The 15,414-nt window shown below is 38.9% G+C and overlaps 1 protein-coding gene across 1 annotated transcript in view; it reads left to right on the forward strand.

Annotated features, from left to right (window-relative positions):
* LOC101466100 (dynein axonemal heavy chain 5) overlaps positions 1 to 8,850 on the forward strand; it is a 62,465-nt gene extending 53,615 nt beyond the window's left edge. The window contains 6 exon segments of the mRNA XM_076890644.1: positions 839 to 960; positions 4,290 to 4,439; positions 5,562 to 5,807; positions 5,963 to 6,182; positions 7,185 to 7,390; positions 7,624 to 8,850. Of these exon segments, the coding sequence (XP_076746759.1) occupies positions 839 to 960; positions 4,290 to 4,439; positions 5,562 to 5,807; positions 5,963 to 6,182; positions 7,185 to 7,390; positions 7,624 to 7,839 (1,160 nt within the window). The 3' untranslated portion in view covers positions 7,840 to 8,850.
* The last annotated feature ends 6,564 nt before the right edge of the window (positions 8,851 to 15,414 follow it).

Raw genomic sequence — 15,414 nt, forward strand, 5'->3', positions numbered from 1 at the left:
ACTCCTAGATATTCCACCATCAGCTAAACTACAAAGTGTTAGACCATGTAAAGTTACAGGGCGGGATCACTGAATACTGAGACACATAGTGCATGAAGGCTGCCAGTGCTGTGCTGACTCACAAATTGTCCAGAACCAAAGATTCTACAGCTAACGAATAGATCATTTAGCTAACAACACTCTACTTCCTGTTTGATCGATCACATGGTTGTAAACATGATTATGATATTTCTTACGGCTTGTTAGAATGAACAGACAGATTTTCTGAAACATATTCATCTGGACAAAAACTGTTTTTCCCTACTTTTTCTTAAGATTTATTTTAAAACACCATTTTGAAATAAAAATGAAAATACAAGGGTTTCTGTAAAGCTATCATTCACATCAAAACAGCCTGAAGGTTTGTTAAAATTGCCATCTGTTTCTGCTGTTTGTTATTCTTTTCTTTAACCATATTTATTGTTTATTTCAAGGAGTAGACAGGTTTTAAACCTCATGACAGAAACTATGCAGAATTTGAACATATTGACACTGTAGCAGTTCACTGAATATGATATGGAGTGCTCCTCACTGTGGGGATAAAACCCAGCAATGGCAACTGGCAGAACCAGAACAGCCACAGTCTGGTGCACGCACGCAGCTTCACCATCTGTCAGCTCCGGCCTGATAAACAACAAATTACAATTCTGATGACTTTTTCTGTGTTTTTGAAGATTGGGTTTACATTTTTACATTTGTTATGTATTTTGGGAGTTTAAAATTGAATTTTTTGCATTGGATCCTCCAGTTATACTTGCAGGTGTCTATATCTGTAATTGTTCATGTTCATATTATTCAGGAGGTGCATCCTTGGATCTGAAGGCTTGCCCCCAGAAACCAGCTAAATGGATCCTTGACATGACCTGGCTAAATCTTGTAGAGCTCAGCAAACTTTGGCAGTTCGCTGATATACTGGATCAGGTACAACATACACTTGATCAATTTAGACATGCCTTGACAGCTGTATGATAGTGTCCTTTAGCCTACAGAAAATCTACCCACTTGGACTTTTATCTTTTAAGTCTTCAGATAGCAGTTCTAATCTATCACATACACACCTGCACACTCACACACTCACATACACAGCAGTTGTCTCAAGGTGCTTATTAAATACTTTTCACAGCTCTTCTTTGCTCTAGTAAGCATGTCAATATCAGTCTCATCATGGCTCACTTCATTTCCCTCTTGTACATAGACACACACTCATCATGATGGACTGTCACTCACACTTAAATACACACACCCTTGTGGATGAATGACAGCACTGTGGTCCCCGTGGAGTCAAAACTCAGTGCTCTGTGAAATGAGCTTAGTTGGAGAAACTTCCAGTCAAATACTTTTGGCTGAGCGTGTGTGTGCGTGTGCGTGTGTGTGTGTGTGTGTGTGTTAAGTAGCAGCAGGTAGCTTTTTGACTGCAGTAAGTAGTCGTTAAAGGGCATACTCTTTTTCAAGATTACACACATGCCTAAATATGAGCAATATTTTAAAGGTACATTTTTATTGAGATTTAGAAGCAGGGCTTGCTTTATCCCTTTGAAGTGACTTGATTTCTTAAAGAAACTAGTTGTTAAGATGTTGTTAATACAGCTTTATTAGGAAACCTGCCTAATTTTTTCTAATTTTGTTCGATTACACACAGTTATCCATGGCATTGCTGTTGTTACAAAAGATAAAAACATGCGTGTTTAAGGTGATTTATGATTCTGACTTGACCACCATATGTGTCGGTGCCTGAAGTTTTTGCAATGGTGATAGTTTGTAATTTGGGCCTAAATAAGCAGTTTTCCAAGAACAACATCCACCCACAGGTGGGGAACGTTTTTGCTAGATGTTATTGGATTAGCCCTGGACTGAAGCTGGACTGGTTGAGGTCCCCCTGGATGTTGTAGCTGTGTAGCAAATTAAAGTGAAACGCTCTGGATTAGAGAGGTGGTGAAAAAAAAAAAGACAAGGAGGAGGTGGTGGACTTTCTAACTGTTCTGCTTTTAGCAAAGTGACATTGAAGTTGGCTTTGTGTATTTCTTCATAAGATACACACCAATGGTATAAGCGAATGGGCTAGTTTTCTTGCAGTATTATTGTGACGACAGGTCTGACTTTCGATGTTATTCAGAAGTTTAAGTTATTCAACAGAAGTTTTGAGGTTTAGTCAAGCATTTAGTGATGATGTTTGAAAATGTTCAGTTATCTTCTTCTACGTCTTGACTTTGTACACACTTTCTTTTCATCGCTGTAGCCAGGGTGATACTACAATTTTAATTATAATTTATTTGTCACTATTAACAGGATACATAACACAGGCTTTTAAGGTTTCTGTCATTAAATTACTTCTTAAATTCCTTGCTTGATCTAAGTGTCTCATCTAATTATAGACCATATTGCAACCATCTTATTTCAAAAAATTATCCACTTCCTCTGTTTTAAGATAAATAAAACGTTCCTTTTTTATAAAGCCTATAGTTAGCAATAAAAATAAACCTTAATTAAAATCAAATTGAATTGGATTAAACTGAATTTTTGCTTCCTTGTATGTTTTTGTTCCAAGAAAAAAAATGGAAAACTGCCTATTTCACCTGTTATGTAAAAGTGAGCCTTTAGAAGAGTAACACTTGCCCTCAGTCTCAAATTATCGAATCTCCGATAAATTTGGAGCAAAAACAGTCTTTACTTGTTAATGTGTTAAGTGAATTTCAGTCTGGCATTAGAACGGGGCACAGTACAATTACTACTGCTTCAGAAATGATCTTGTGGATTGAACTGTAGACAGTAATTTGGGCTGCCAAAAAGGGCATCTAAGAACTAAGTCATGTTTTGCTTGGGGATCAAATACTTATTTCTCACAATGATAGGTGAATCAATTTGTAACTTTTATGTAATGTGTTTCTTCTGGATTTTTGGTTGATGTTCTGTCTTTCTAAATTGAAATGAAACAACCATTAAAAATAGAGACTGTTTTTCATTTCATTGGAAGTGAAACTTACAAATTGGCAACTTACAAATTCAGCAGGGGATCAAATAATTGGTCCCTCCACTATGTATGTGTTACCTTATGACTGACTGCTAAACTGTCTTGGGTATATCCTCAATTTTTTTTTTCTAAATTTGATCCTAAAGTATGTGAGAGTTTAAAGCTATATTGATGAGCTGTATCCACTGTTATACAGTTAAAAGGTTATTGCCGTGCCATTGCCAGACTTGTTTAATTTCCCCCAGGGATCAATAAAGTATTCTGATTCTGATTCTGATTCTGATTGCCATGCCACTTCTGCTAGTCTAGTTTCCTTTGTGCTTCGTTGTGATAAACATAACAATATTAGCACAATCTGTTGGCATATTTTGTGCTATCACACATGCAGATCGCATCTTGGAAGCACATGGTGTTTACAGCAGTGTCAATTCATGGCCTCCTGTTATTGCATAATCATCTAGTTAGGTCACGCATTACATGTTGTGTCTGTCTGTGCTCGTTATAAAATGAAGTGCCATAAATAAGACTTCTTCCATGCATGAGACCTCAGCTATATTGTCATGAATTGCTGTGTGAAGCAGGCAGGATAGGACAGAAATGCAGACTCACACTCAGAACAGCTTTATTGCTGGACGCCAGGAATACAAAACTTATTAAACTGGGAATACACATGAACTACACAGGCAGGCAGAGCACACAGCGGGGAAATGAGGGAGATCACGACACAGGACAGAGGGAGACGCAGACATAAATACACACCAGGGCAAACGAGGGAACAAACTACTGGAGGGGACCCAGCCGAACGTGATCTAACTAACGAGACACGGGGACACAAAACTGAACATGATGCACACCAGACAGAAGACTATCAAAGTAAACCAGGAATCACTAAGACAGAGACCAAGTCACACAACTTGACACGGGAGCTGGGAGGAAAGAAAATTCAGGGAGATGAGACGGACCAGGGAGATAACGGGAGGAGACAACGAGGGGGACACGGAAACAGTTAAGGGAGACGAGACACAGAGAGAGAGCGAGGGAGTGCACATAGTCAAACAGGGTACATTTCATCCTTCTTTTGTCTTTTTTTGTTGTTACTTATTAGCTTTCTTTTGTTGGCCACTTTGAAGATCACTTTGTGTCTAAATATGTTTGAAGTGTTCACAGTATTCTTTTATCTTTTCTGCAGATTTTGATGTGCTGTAATGCAGTTAAAGTTTTGCCCTGTTTTATATTTGTTTCCCACGTCAGAGCTTTTTGTCACAGATAAGTCTTCTTACAGATAAGTCGTAACGAGAAACAGTGGAAGGCTTGGTTTGACAAGGAGGCCCCAGAGGAGGAAGTAGTCCCAAACTCCTATGACCAGTCTCTTGACTGTTTTAGACGGCTGCTCCTCATACGCTGCTGGTGTCCTGACAGGACCATCGCACAAGTAAGGAGAGACATGTTTATGCATGGCTATAGAGGACAGATACAATGATTAAATTCAGTTTTCTTTATATAATGCCAATTCAAAACAAAAAGTTCCTTGGAACATTAATATTGTAATAACTGTTATAAGTTCCCCTGTGAACAAGCCTTTGGTGACGGTGCTCCAGAATTAATGATCGGGTCCTTGGCAGAAGCTGGTTTAGGTTCAGAAAGGGAGGCCATCTACTGCGACTGGTGAGGGGTAAAGAGGAGAGAGAAAAGGAGAACATAGAGAGACCAAGGACAAAACATAAACTACAGGAGTGAGAAGGGAAATATTAACAGTATGAATATCGCAGTGTAAACTTTAAAAGCATCAGAAGAGTCTAACCAGCCTATAGCAGCATAGGATGGCTAAGGGTCACCCAATCCATTTTCTTTAATTAGAAAGCCAAACATTGGTTGTCTGGTCTGTTTTTTGGTCATGCTTTTGCCTACTTTATAATATACAACACAACAAGTAGAACAGGCAATGTAAATCTACTTTTCTCATTTCTATCATAGTGCATTTTCAATAGTATACTGTAGACTGCAATTAAAATTAATAATTACCACTAAAGAAAGAGAAAAGGCTTAAAGTTGCTAATCTGAGAGTTAATGGCTTAAAGCTTGGGAAGCGATACCTCCTGACTTAAAAATACAGCTACATAAATGAGACACGGACCACAAAACAAGAATGTATAATCTCTTAATCTTCACTGAAAGCTGCTTGGCTTCTTGAGATAAGAAGCAGCTTGTGTAACTTGTTGTTATACAGCTTTCACCCTCCAGCCTGCTGTGCCTGAATATTTACAGTGGCTAAAAGATATTCAGTTTTACTGATGGATAACTTTCTGGCCCACTGAAGACAAGCCTGGAGTCCAATTTATTTAGTTAAACTCACAGTCCAGTCCACAGTTGCCCTAGCCTTAAGGGTAAAAAGAGTTAGCCAGTAAAGAAAATGCTTTGAAGAATTATCTCAGTTCTCAGCTTTCTAGAAAGTAAATTTATTCCAATATATACTATTGGACTACTTTGCTCAACTCTTTGCATTACAAAGCATTTAAAAAATTACATCTGCTTTGCATCATATTCTTTCCTTTAGGCCCGTAAATACATAATGGACGCAGTAGGGGAGAAATACACTGAAGGGGTGATTCTTGATTTAGAGAAGATGTGGGAGGAGTCGGACCCACGAACACCTCTCATCTGCTTCCTTTCAATGGGCTCAGATCCAACTGACTCCATTATAGCACTCGGGAAGAAGCTGAAAATCGAGACCCGTTATGTATCCATGGGTCAAGGACAAGAGGTCCACGCACGCAAGCTTCTGCAGCAAACTATGGCTAATGTGAGTGGTGAGATATTACTGCTGTTTTAGCAATACAGATGTTCTGTCTCTAAAAATGTGGTTTGGAATTTATAGAAATTATTTAGGGTTTTCTTGAACTCCTCATTTATAGTCTTCGTCATGGATGATAGGCATACTACTGTGTTTGTCCCCAGGGTGGCTGGGCCTTACTCCAGAATTGCCACCTGGGTTTGGACTTCATGGATGAGCTCATGGACACTGTGACAGAGACAGACTTTGTCAACAACAGCTTCCGCCTTTGGATGACCACTGAGGTCCACAGACACTTTCCCATCACACTTCTCCAGATGTCCATCAAGTTCACCAATGAACCACCACAGGGCCTCAAGGCAGGGCTTAAGAGGACATATGGCGGTAGGTTTGGCTCACTTAAGCTCACATTAAAGAAGTCCAGAAATACTAGCCAGTTTAATAGATCCAATTTATCTATGTGATAAAGAAAGAGGACCTAAGAGAATGAAATATATTCCAATATTGATGTGTACATTTGGAGATGCAGATATACAAAACACCTCTACTTCGTGATATCCATGATAGGAATAAGTAAGTGAATAAAAAGATGGAAATGTGGGAGAAACACCTGTTTGATGCTATATTTATTGTATTCCGGATTTTGTTTTTTACCCATGTTACCCAAGGTTAGTAAAATTTTAAACAAGTCTGAGTTATCTAGTCTGTGTTTTGGTCCAAAACAAGGGTGAAGAAAGAAAAGAATCTTTAAAATGTAGAAACCAGCTGTCTTTTCCTGGCTCAGATGACATGGTTCCTGGAGGGGAATTGAGATCGTATCTACAGCTTGAATTTTTTTTTATTTTTTTTATAGAAAACAAGCAGAAAAAAAAAACAAAGCAACATACTAAACACAACACCATCGCATTAATCTAGCTAAGTGTAAACAGCAGTAAATACTAAATATTCAATGTTGTTGTGCAGCACGCAGGACAGATGTGCGTCGAAGTAGCAGCCAAGAAAGGTGTAATTTGGGTCTACGAGCAGTGAACACCCGTGTGCATACCTGTGTGGATCCGCGCGCTTGCATTCCAAAGGTTTCTCCATGTAATGATCTGCTAGGGAATTCTGATTTCGATTAGTAATTGCAGTTTGGTATTATATCAGAAAGAAGGTATTATTTTGACTGACATATTCAGTTCACTATCTTTTCTCCCACATTTACGCAACAAATCCTAACTGTTCGCTAAAAAGGAAATCTGTGTGTGCATGTTTGTGCAATGCTTGGTTTTAGAAGTAACTGACTTTATTCAGTTATGGATTATTTCAATACATTTCTGTAGATGTTACACTTAGCCTCCTTTTGGGCATGCAGTACATCTTTTTGACCTGCATGTCCCTGACCAGGTATAAACCAGGACCTTTTGGATGTCAGTAACATGGCGCAGTGGAGGCCGATGCTGTATGCAGTAGCCTTTCTTCACAGCACAGTTCAGGAGAGAAGGAAATATGCCCCCCTGGGATGGAATATTCCCTATGAGTTCAACCAGGCTGATTTTAATGCCACTGTCCAGTTTGTTCAAAACCATCTTGATGACATGGATATTAAGAAGGTAGGTAGAGTAATGCTTATTATTCTGTGTGATTAGGACTCTTGACCATAAAAAAATGTTAAAAGGGTTGAGATTTAAAGAAAGGATATTGTAAATACTTATCAACAACAGCCATCTGCTGGGAGTTTTAGAGCTTTCTGACTGTGTATGTATTCAGTCTGCTCACAAATTATATTGCACATTCATGAACAATTTTTTTGTCATCCTTTATCACTGTTTTATCATCTCCTTAGGGTGTGTCCTGGAACACAGTTCGATACATGATTGGAGAGATTCAATACGGTGGTCGTGTGACCGACGACTATGACAAGCGCCTCCTCAACACCTTTGCCAAGGTGTGGTTCAGTGAGGAAATGTTTGGACCTGCATTTAGCTTCTACAAGGGCTACAGCATCCCAAAGTGCTCCAGTGTTGACCAGTATCTAACATACATTCAGGTCAGTCTCTAAAAATAAGACATTTCTTAGTGCAACGTGTCTGCCAGAACTCCCACTGTGTCAGTGACTGAAAATTCATCTGTTTCCAGACTATTTCTCTTTTTTTCTCACTCAAAGTTAAGTTCTGTGATATACAGTGTTGGGTAAGTTACTTTAAATGAGTAACTTAGTTACATTACTAGTTACTTCTATCAAAAGTAACTCAGTTACTTCAAGTTACTCGTTACTTTCAGAGTAACTAGTTACTAGGGAAAGTAACTTTGGTTTTACTCAGAATTCTCTTGTTAATGTGTTGCTTCCGTAACTGGATACCCAGCAAGATTCTTCTTCTAGCTTGCTTACTTACCACAAGTGCACTGTGCCACCTACCAATAGAAAGGAAAAAATAATGTGCACATTTCCACGAGAGAAATCCCACGCCTGATTCTATCCTAGCCTGCTTTTTACATCCAACACAAAAACTGCAGTCGTGGTGCTTTCGATTGTACTCAGAACTCGGAAATTCTGCCTTCTGAATAGGAAGATGTAGGTAACACCAGACTGCAGATGAGCTGCATACAGGGCTGGACTGGGACAAAAAAATCGTCCCGGGCATTTTGACTAGAGACCGGCCCACCATTATAGGAAAAATCATAAAGCCTTTGAATGAAAATAAATACTGTTGTGACAGTGATGTACACTGTTCTGATGGTATATATGCATCAATCTATCAATTGTTTGTTGTAAGACTCAGATAATTATTTTTTTAAAAGTGAGACATTTTAAATGAGAATAAGAAAGTATTTCCTTGTGCCCCCCTTTCCCTTTTAATTCCCTACATGGACCCCTGGCAACACTTTGCTAGACCCGCCCCTGCACAGTTACCAGCTGTCAGCTGCTTAGAAAAGGATCCTGGTGTTATTTATCTCTCAGAAACAGTTCTTAACTTCCCTTCAACTCATTCATGTTAACTAAAAGGTAAACCTGTTTCTCCATCACAGCTCTGATGATTCAGTAAGGACATCTCCTGGTTTCATCTTCATGTTTCCCACTCACCACATATCCAAACCGACATCATGACCAGCAGCTTTACAGCAGCTGTGGCTCCAGCAAACATCAGCTGATACTAGAAATTAATATTAAATAAATTCTAACAACAGCTGATCAAGCTTAAAAGTGCTGCTGTTGTTTAGCGCAACATCCGCTGGTTTCCTCTTTCTGCCGCAAAGTGGGCGATAAATAAACAAGAGAGAAAAGCCGATCAGCTGATCATTGATCAGTTTCATGATTGAAGTAGAAACAGGAGAGGGAGGGTGAGAGGATGAGAGAAGAAGAGGCAGCTGTGCAGCGTAAACACAGAATAACTCCAGCTTTGTGTCTTTTTCATTGTAGCTGAAGTCCGGGACAAACTGTTCCTTTTCACCTCAATAAGAAACGCGTAATATTTTCTCTGAATACCAGACGATTCTGTTTTTTACGGGACGGTTGGCAACTCTAATAATTAACCTTATGAACAAAATAAAGTTCAACATCAGTAACATAGCACCCACCCAGCTGTATAGAAACTCCATCATGCTAGCTAGTACGCAGTACAAAAAAGTCAGCATAACGAAAATAAACTCCACCTAAACTTGGTTCATATCTGACCCAGATGGACTGCAGGTTATAACTTCTTACCTGAAGTTCAGTTCACCTGACACTGGGACCGGCGGCCGCTTCGGGTCTCTCCTCTTGCCTCCCTTTCTCTCATCCACCTGCTGGCTTCCACCACTTGCTAATGTTATTGAATCTGTGGAAGCTCCGCGATAGCCACCACACGAAGTAACGAATAACGAGCCTATCTAAATCCCAGTAACGAGTAACGCGTTCCTGGTTTTGGCATAATAACTAGTTACCGTGCTCGTTACCACAATAATAACGTAGTTACTGTAATGCGTTACTTAATAACGCGTTAGTCCCAACACTGGTGATATATTTATTGTTTAGCGGGGTGTCATTTATTTATTTATTTATTTGTTGTTGCTTTCTTGTGATGTGCTCTTGTTACATCCAAAATGCACTCTATGTGAGATTTCACAGATTATATATATGAGTTATTAGTGTGCTTAACTTGTAGGTGTGTGTGTGTCTAGGGGCAGTTCCTGAGCTTGTTTCATTAAAGGTAGTTTCATTATGACGGATGCTTATGGCTGTCAGGCTCAGCAGGCCCATTGTATTTGTGCTGCTTCTTAAACTGAGAATGACAACACAGCCTTAGAAAACTCATGCACAAACCTATACATATGCATTCAACGGCATGCACATATAGCACATTAAATCTGTAAATGTTGGGCAATTTCAATTTTTTTTTACATATTTTACTTCTGTATGCTGCCAAGACTTGATGTTAAATGAAAGTTTCCACTCGTAGCTTTTATTAAAGATGTTAAACAGAAGTCTTGCATCATCTGTTCATGAATTGAAGCCCTTTTAGTACCCAGTTATGAATTGGACAAAGTTGCATAAGGATTGTTTTTAGTATTTGGATGAAAATTATTTACATGAAGTCCAGAACCCATAGTCATCATCAAATGCCTTGCTGAAGAATTAAAAGAACACAGCAAGGGATGCAGGCCATTCTGTCTAGTATAAGCTATCTCTGTTTTTCAGTCACCATCCATTTTTCTTTCCGTATTAGCCACCATCCTGATGTTTTACCCTGTCTGAAAACAGAATCCATCACGACTGAAGAAAGTATGATACATCAATAACCACTTGCTGAAGTTGCTGAACAAGCAAAAAACAAACTTGCAGAAATGTGGTTATCTACTGGTACTGTCACACATTTTGAAGTGTTCTAGTTCAGCAGATAAAAGAATTGAGGTGAAACCTGTGAAATTGAAACATTCTCTGTTTAGAAGGGCAAATGTATATCTGCTAAATCATGCTGTAAACTGGGTTAAGAACTGTCCCAAATATAAAACAAAGCAAGACAAAACATTTGTCATCAGCTGGTTTTGTCTAACTGATCATATTTAAGTATTATACAGTACTTAAAAACAACACAACGCTGTCACGCTGATGGTAAAAACACAGGCCTTTAACACAGTGCCGCTGTGCCACTTTATTTTTTAACAAAACACTACGCTTTATGTATAAAGAACTGCCTATTCTACTACTTATTGAAGAAAAAGAATCCACAAAAGATTATTTTTACTTTCTTTTATTTGTTCCAGATAAATTATAAATTATTTTTTAAAAAGCAATGAAATGCATCAGATGTCTCCCATGCTTTCTTTTCTGCTGTAATTTTTTTTTTTTTGAACATAAATTGGTCTATTGAAAATAAAATGTAGTAAGAACCACTACATTTTTTCAATAGGCCAATTTATGTTTAAGAAAACCCCAACAATCAAATGATCTCATCTGAGCAAGCACTGGGCGACGGTGGGAAGGAAAAACTCCTTTGTCTTAAAAAGAAGAAACCTTCGACAGAACCAGGCTCAGATGGTGCGGCTTCTGTCAAGACCGGTTGGGGGTTAGGTAGTTAAAAAACTACTCTAACGGTACAGCACTACAGCTTTTTGGTGGAAATGGGTGGAAGGATGGGTGTTACACCTCGTTTCATTGGAGGTCTTACAGGTGGTCGGGGTGTAGATTCAGCTTTTTTACAAATAGGTGGCAGAGGGACAGGACTAGGTCGTGGAATTATAACTAGTTGGGTGGGAATAGGTTGTCTGTGAAGGTTCTCAGTCATGGGAATAGGTTGCTTTCCACTTCTGGATATAGGTGGAACACACATCCTACGAAAAGGTGGTAGGTTGTCGGTCGAGAAAGTTTCCTTTTTCGTTGGTTGTGTGACTTGAGGAGCGGGTGTCAACTTTGTCTTTTTCGGTCTAATGGGTGGCAGTGGAGTCCGCTGTAACTGTTGTTCGTCAGATGCATCTTCCCTGCCTACGTAAATGTATTTATGTTCCTCAAAAAGGGCAATGTCTTTTTCAACTTGACTCATTGCCTCTTCGAGAAACATTTTGTAATTGTATTTTTTGTGCTGTGAAGGGGAGATAGTAAAAGGGAGGGATTGATATTCAAAGTTTAGCTCATTAAACCTCCTCTTTAGGCCCTGGAGAATGTTTTGTTTCTCCTGTTCGGCCAGTGGTTTAACTGTTTCCTGTTGTTTTGTTAACCAGGCATCATTGTCCTGCTTAGCCTTTTCTTTCTCTGCCTTTCTTCTACGCAGGTAGCCTGGAACGATTCTGTAATCGTTTTTCTGTAAATAAAAGGGGACAAGTCCAGATTTCTCAAGGAGCTGCTTGTCCCCTTTGCGTGTATCCACACAAGCAGGTTGAGCCATGACTTTCTTCATGCCTGTGTGTTCTGGTTTTTTCCTGAATGTGTGTTCAGGTTTTTCGCCTTCTGGCCTCTGTGGGCACATTTCGCGATGAGATGGCGCCTTAACTGTTCTTGGCACCATGGTCCTGTGTTCATTTTTATATTTATTTTCTAATACAATTGCTTCCCTGTATTTAGAAATATACATTTTAGGTTTGGGTGGAGGAAGAGTACTCTACTTTGGGAGAAGGTTATAAGCGCTTTCATCTGAAAACACAATTCAATCGCTAGCTTAAAATCACCTGCAAGGGAATTCTACAACTGTGTGTCGAGGCACCCCTATTTATAGATTTTTATGGCCTGGCATGTGACATCATGGTGGCCTGGCATGTGACATCATAGTGGCCTGGCATGTGACATCATGGTAGCCTGTCTTTGTTCTGTCATTTAAGCCCCACCCCCCTGGTTACTGTTGCTATTGTAACTATTATATTATGAATGCTGGTAGCTAGCATTCCACACACACACATACACTTTTTGCCAAGGTTCCAGCTGCAGTCACCAAGACATGTAAATGTATTTAGTAACCCTCTGGGGTCCAGAGTATAATTGGCCGTTTTTGACTACTTTAGATTTTACCTCTATATTTCACCTTTAAAAAAATCTTCTTCTTTTTTTTTTTGGCACAACCTCAAATATCTGAAATTTGAGTTAATTTTTCATTTATACTATATTTGCACAATAGATCTAAATTCAGACAAAAAAAATTCAAAATCCGAGTAGAAAATACTTGTCATTTTTACTGTAAAAGCCACAAACATGTTTAAGGAATTGTTTTCATAACTTGAAATGCGAATAGAAGTTGTACATTTGTAAAAATTATGCACAAGTTTTGCAAACAACTTTATGTTCAGTATAATATATGCAGGTTTTCTTCCTGAATACTATCGTTGTTTATATTTACTGCGGGAAGAAACGGTTTTTATAAGGAAAAACACTAGAAAGCACTCAGTCCCCCTCCCAACTCCCCCAGCCTTTCCTATTGGTGAAAAAATATACCATGTGGACCAATCAAAAAATGATAGGGCAACATAGCATTTAGTTGTTTACGAAGGCAGGCAGGTGTATACATATAGTTTGAGTCTGACGGCTCTTTGTTTGCTTCTCATCTGTAAACTCTGCATACTCTCTCATGTGATTCAGTTTGTTTTGAAAAGTCTCAACAGGATCTTGAGCTTTATTGTGAAAGGTTTACGTGGAAAACAAACAAGCGTACAGCGGAACCACGCGATGGTTTTACCGTCATTGTTGCTAACGAAAACACGTAAAAACAGGCACTTGCCCGCCCATAGTGTGGTTATATTAAATATAAGAGAAAGAGAGAACTTTAAGAAATTAATATAGCCACTAAGGTGACCGTCAAAACGATGAAAAATACTGCTGTAAACAGTTTATTTTACGACATCACGAAACAAACGATAGCGTAATAGGAAACGATAGACATTTTTATATCGTCATTTGATATATATCGTTATATCGAACAGCCCTAACATACACTCTTATATTTGTACATATATTTATTCTTATAATTCTCAGATTTACCCATTCGTATAATATACGAATGGGTAATATGTAGAAGATATATTATATCTTCTACACGTTCTGTGTCTTGTCACGTGTGTGTTTATATTTAAATCATGTATGTTGATTATTTAAATATGCTTTTTCATTCATTTTTAAAAAATGTCAACAGCTGTCGTTTACAGATTCATTGTTTACTATATGCTATATATATATATGAACATGAACAAAACTGAAAACACTGGGTCACCGACCCAGGAACCCTGACAATATGTATTTTACCTGGTTAATGTGTGTGGCGGGGCGTGGTCTGCAGCGCCGCTGCAGGGGAGGCGGACGCACCTGAGCGGCACCCGCGATCACGCCTCGGCGCCTTAACGTCTGTGCTCTCTATGCTGTTGTGTTGGTATGTGTCGGGCTGTGAGCTTTAACACCGGCTGTATGCATACAGCAACCGTGTGTGAAAAGTGGTCAATAAAGAGAAGCTGTAAAGCGTGTTCATGGAAACATCGTTGGGTCTGCCGTGATATGTTTACAATGGGACTTCTGCTCCTGAATCTCTGCGCACAGCGTCTGCAAATCGGGGCTGTATGAAGTCACTTTCATCTTTACGCAGGACTGTAAGCTGTCATCTGTGAGGCGTGAGCGGTGTTTGTTTTTAACATAGTTCACGGTGGAGCTGCTGACATAATGTGGATCCGAAGATTGATAATTAGCCTACCTGGGGTTGAAAGTCTCGATAAATGCACGGCGTTTCGGCGGGTATATCGGCTTCCGCAAGTGTGACGCTTATTTTGAGCGTTCAAAAACTAATAGAATATAATTTTATATTTATATTTCATTTCAATATCACAGTAATCTTCCAATTTAGAACTACAAGTTAAAAAAGAACTAACATAAATAAAATACACTTCAGCTAATTACTTAAAAAAATAATTTATTTTCCCAAACCACGCAGAGCCGCACTAAAAGGACTAAAGAGCCGCAGGTTGCTGACCCCTGCACTAACCTATTCAGCTGCTTGTGAATGCAAATATCTAATCAGCCAATCACATGCCAGAAAAAAAAAAGGGTGATTTAAGTGACTTTGAAGGCAGCATTGCTGTTGGTGACAGATGGGCTGTTTTACGTTTTTCAGACACTCCTGATCTTCTCAAATTTTCTCAGGAATTTACAGAGAACAGTCCAAACTGAAAAGCGAAATAAACATTTCCCTGGGTAAAAATGCCTTGTTGATTGCAGAAGTCAGAGGGGCGTGGCCATGCTGAAGGCAAGAGGAATTCTAAGCCAGTTTCTCAACCCAGCCCATCTGATATCAGTAACCACAACACATTCAAAGTCAATTAAAAGTCGCCTTTCTTGCCCGTTCCGATGCTCGCTTTCAACTTTGAAATGAGACCACTTGGACAACAGTAATGATAAATAATTGCAAATAGAGCACGTTTACAGAATTTAATGTCATTTTTATAGAGCACCTCTTATTTTAAGAAAAGATGGGCGAGACGATTTTTGAAACTAACTGCAAATTAAGCACACAATATTTAATATCTGTATTTTACCATTTTGATAAGACATATTTCAGTACTCCAAAACACTTTTATTAGACTGCCAACATGCTTACAAGTAGTAAATCCAGGTTAGTGGATCATAATTAAACATAACTCTGTGGCAAACGCAGAGTTCAGCAGGCCATCAAGGAAGAAGTGACGTGCATTT

This window comes from Maylandia zebra, linkage group LG12 (genome assembly GCF_041146795.1).
Source record: "Maylandia zebra isolate NMK-2024a linkage group LG12, Mzebra_GT3a, whole genome shotgun sequence".
Lineage (NCBI taxonomy): Eukaryota > Metazoa > Chordata > Actinopteri > Cichliformes > Cichlidae > Maylandia > Maylandia zebra.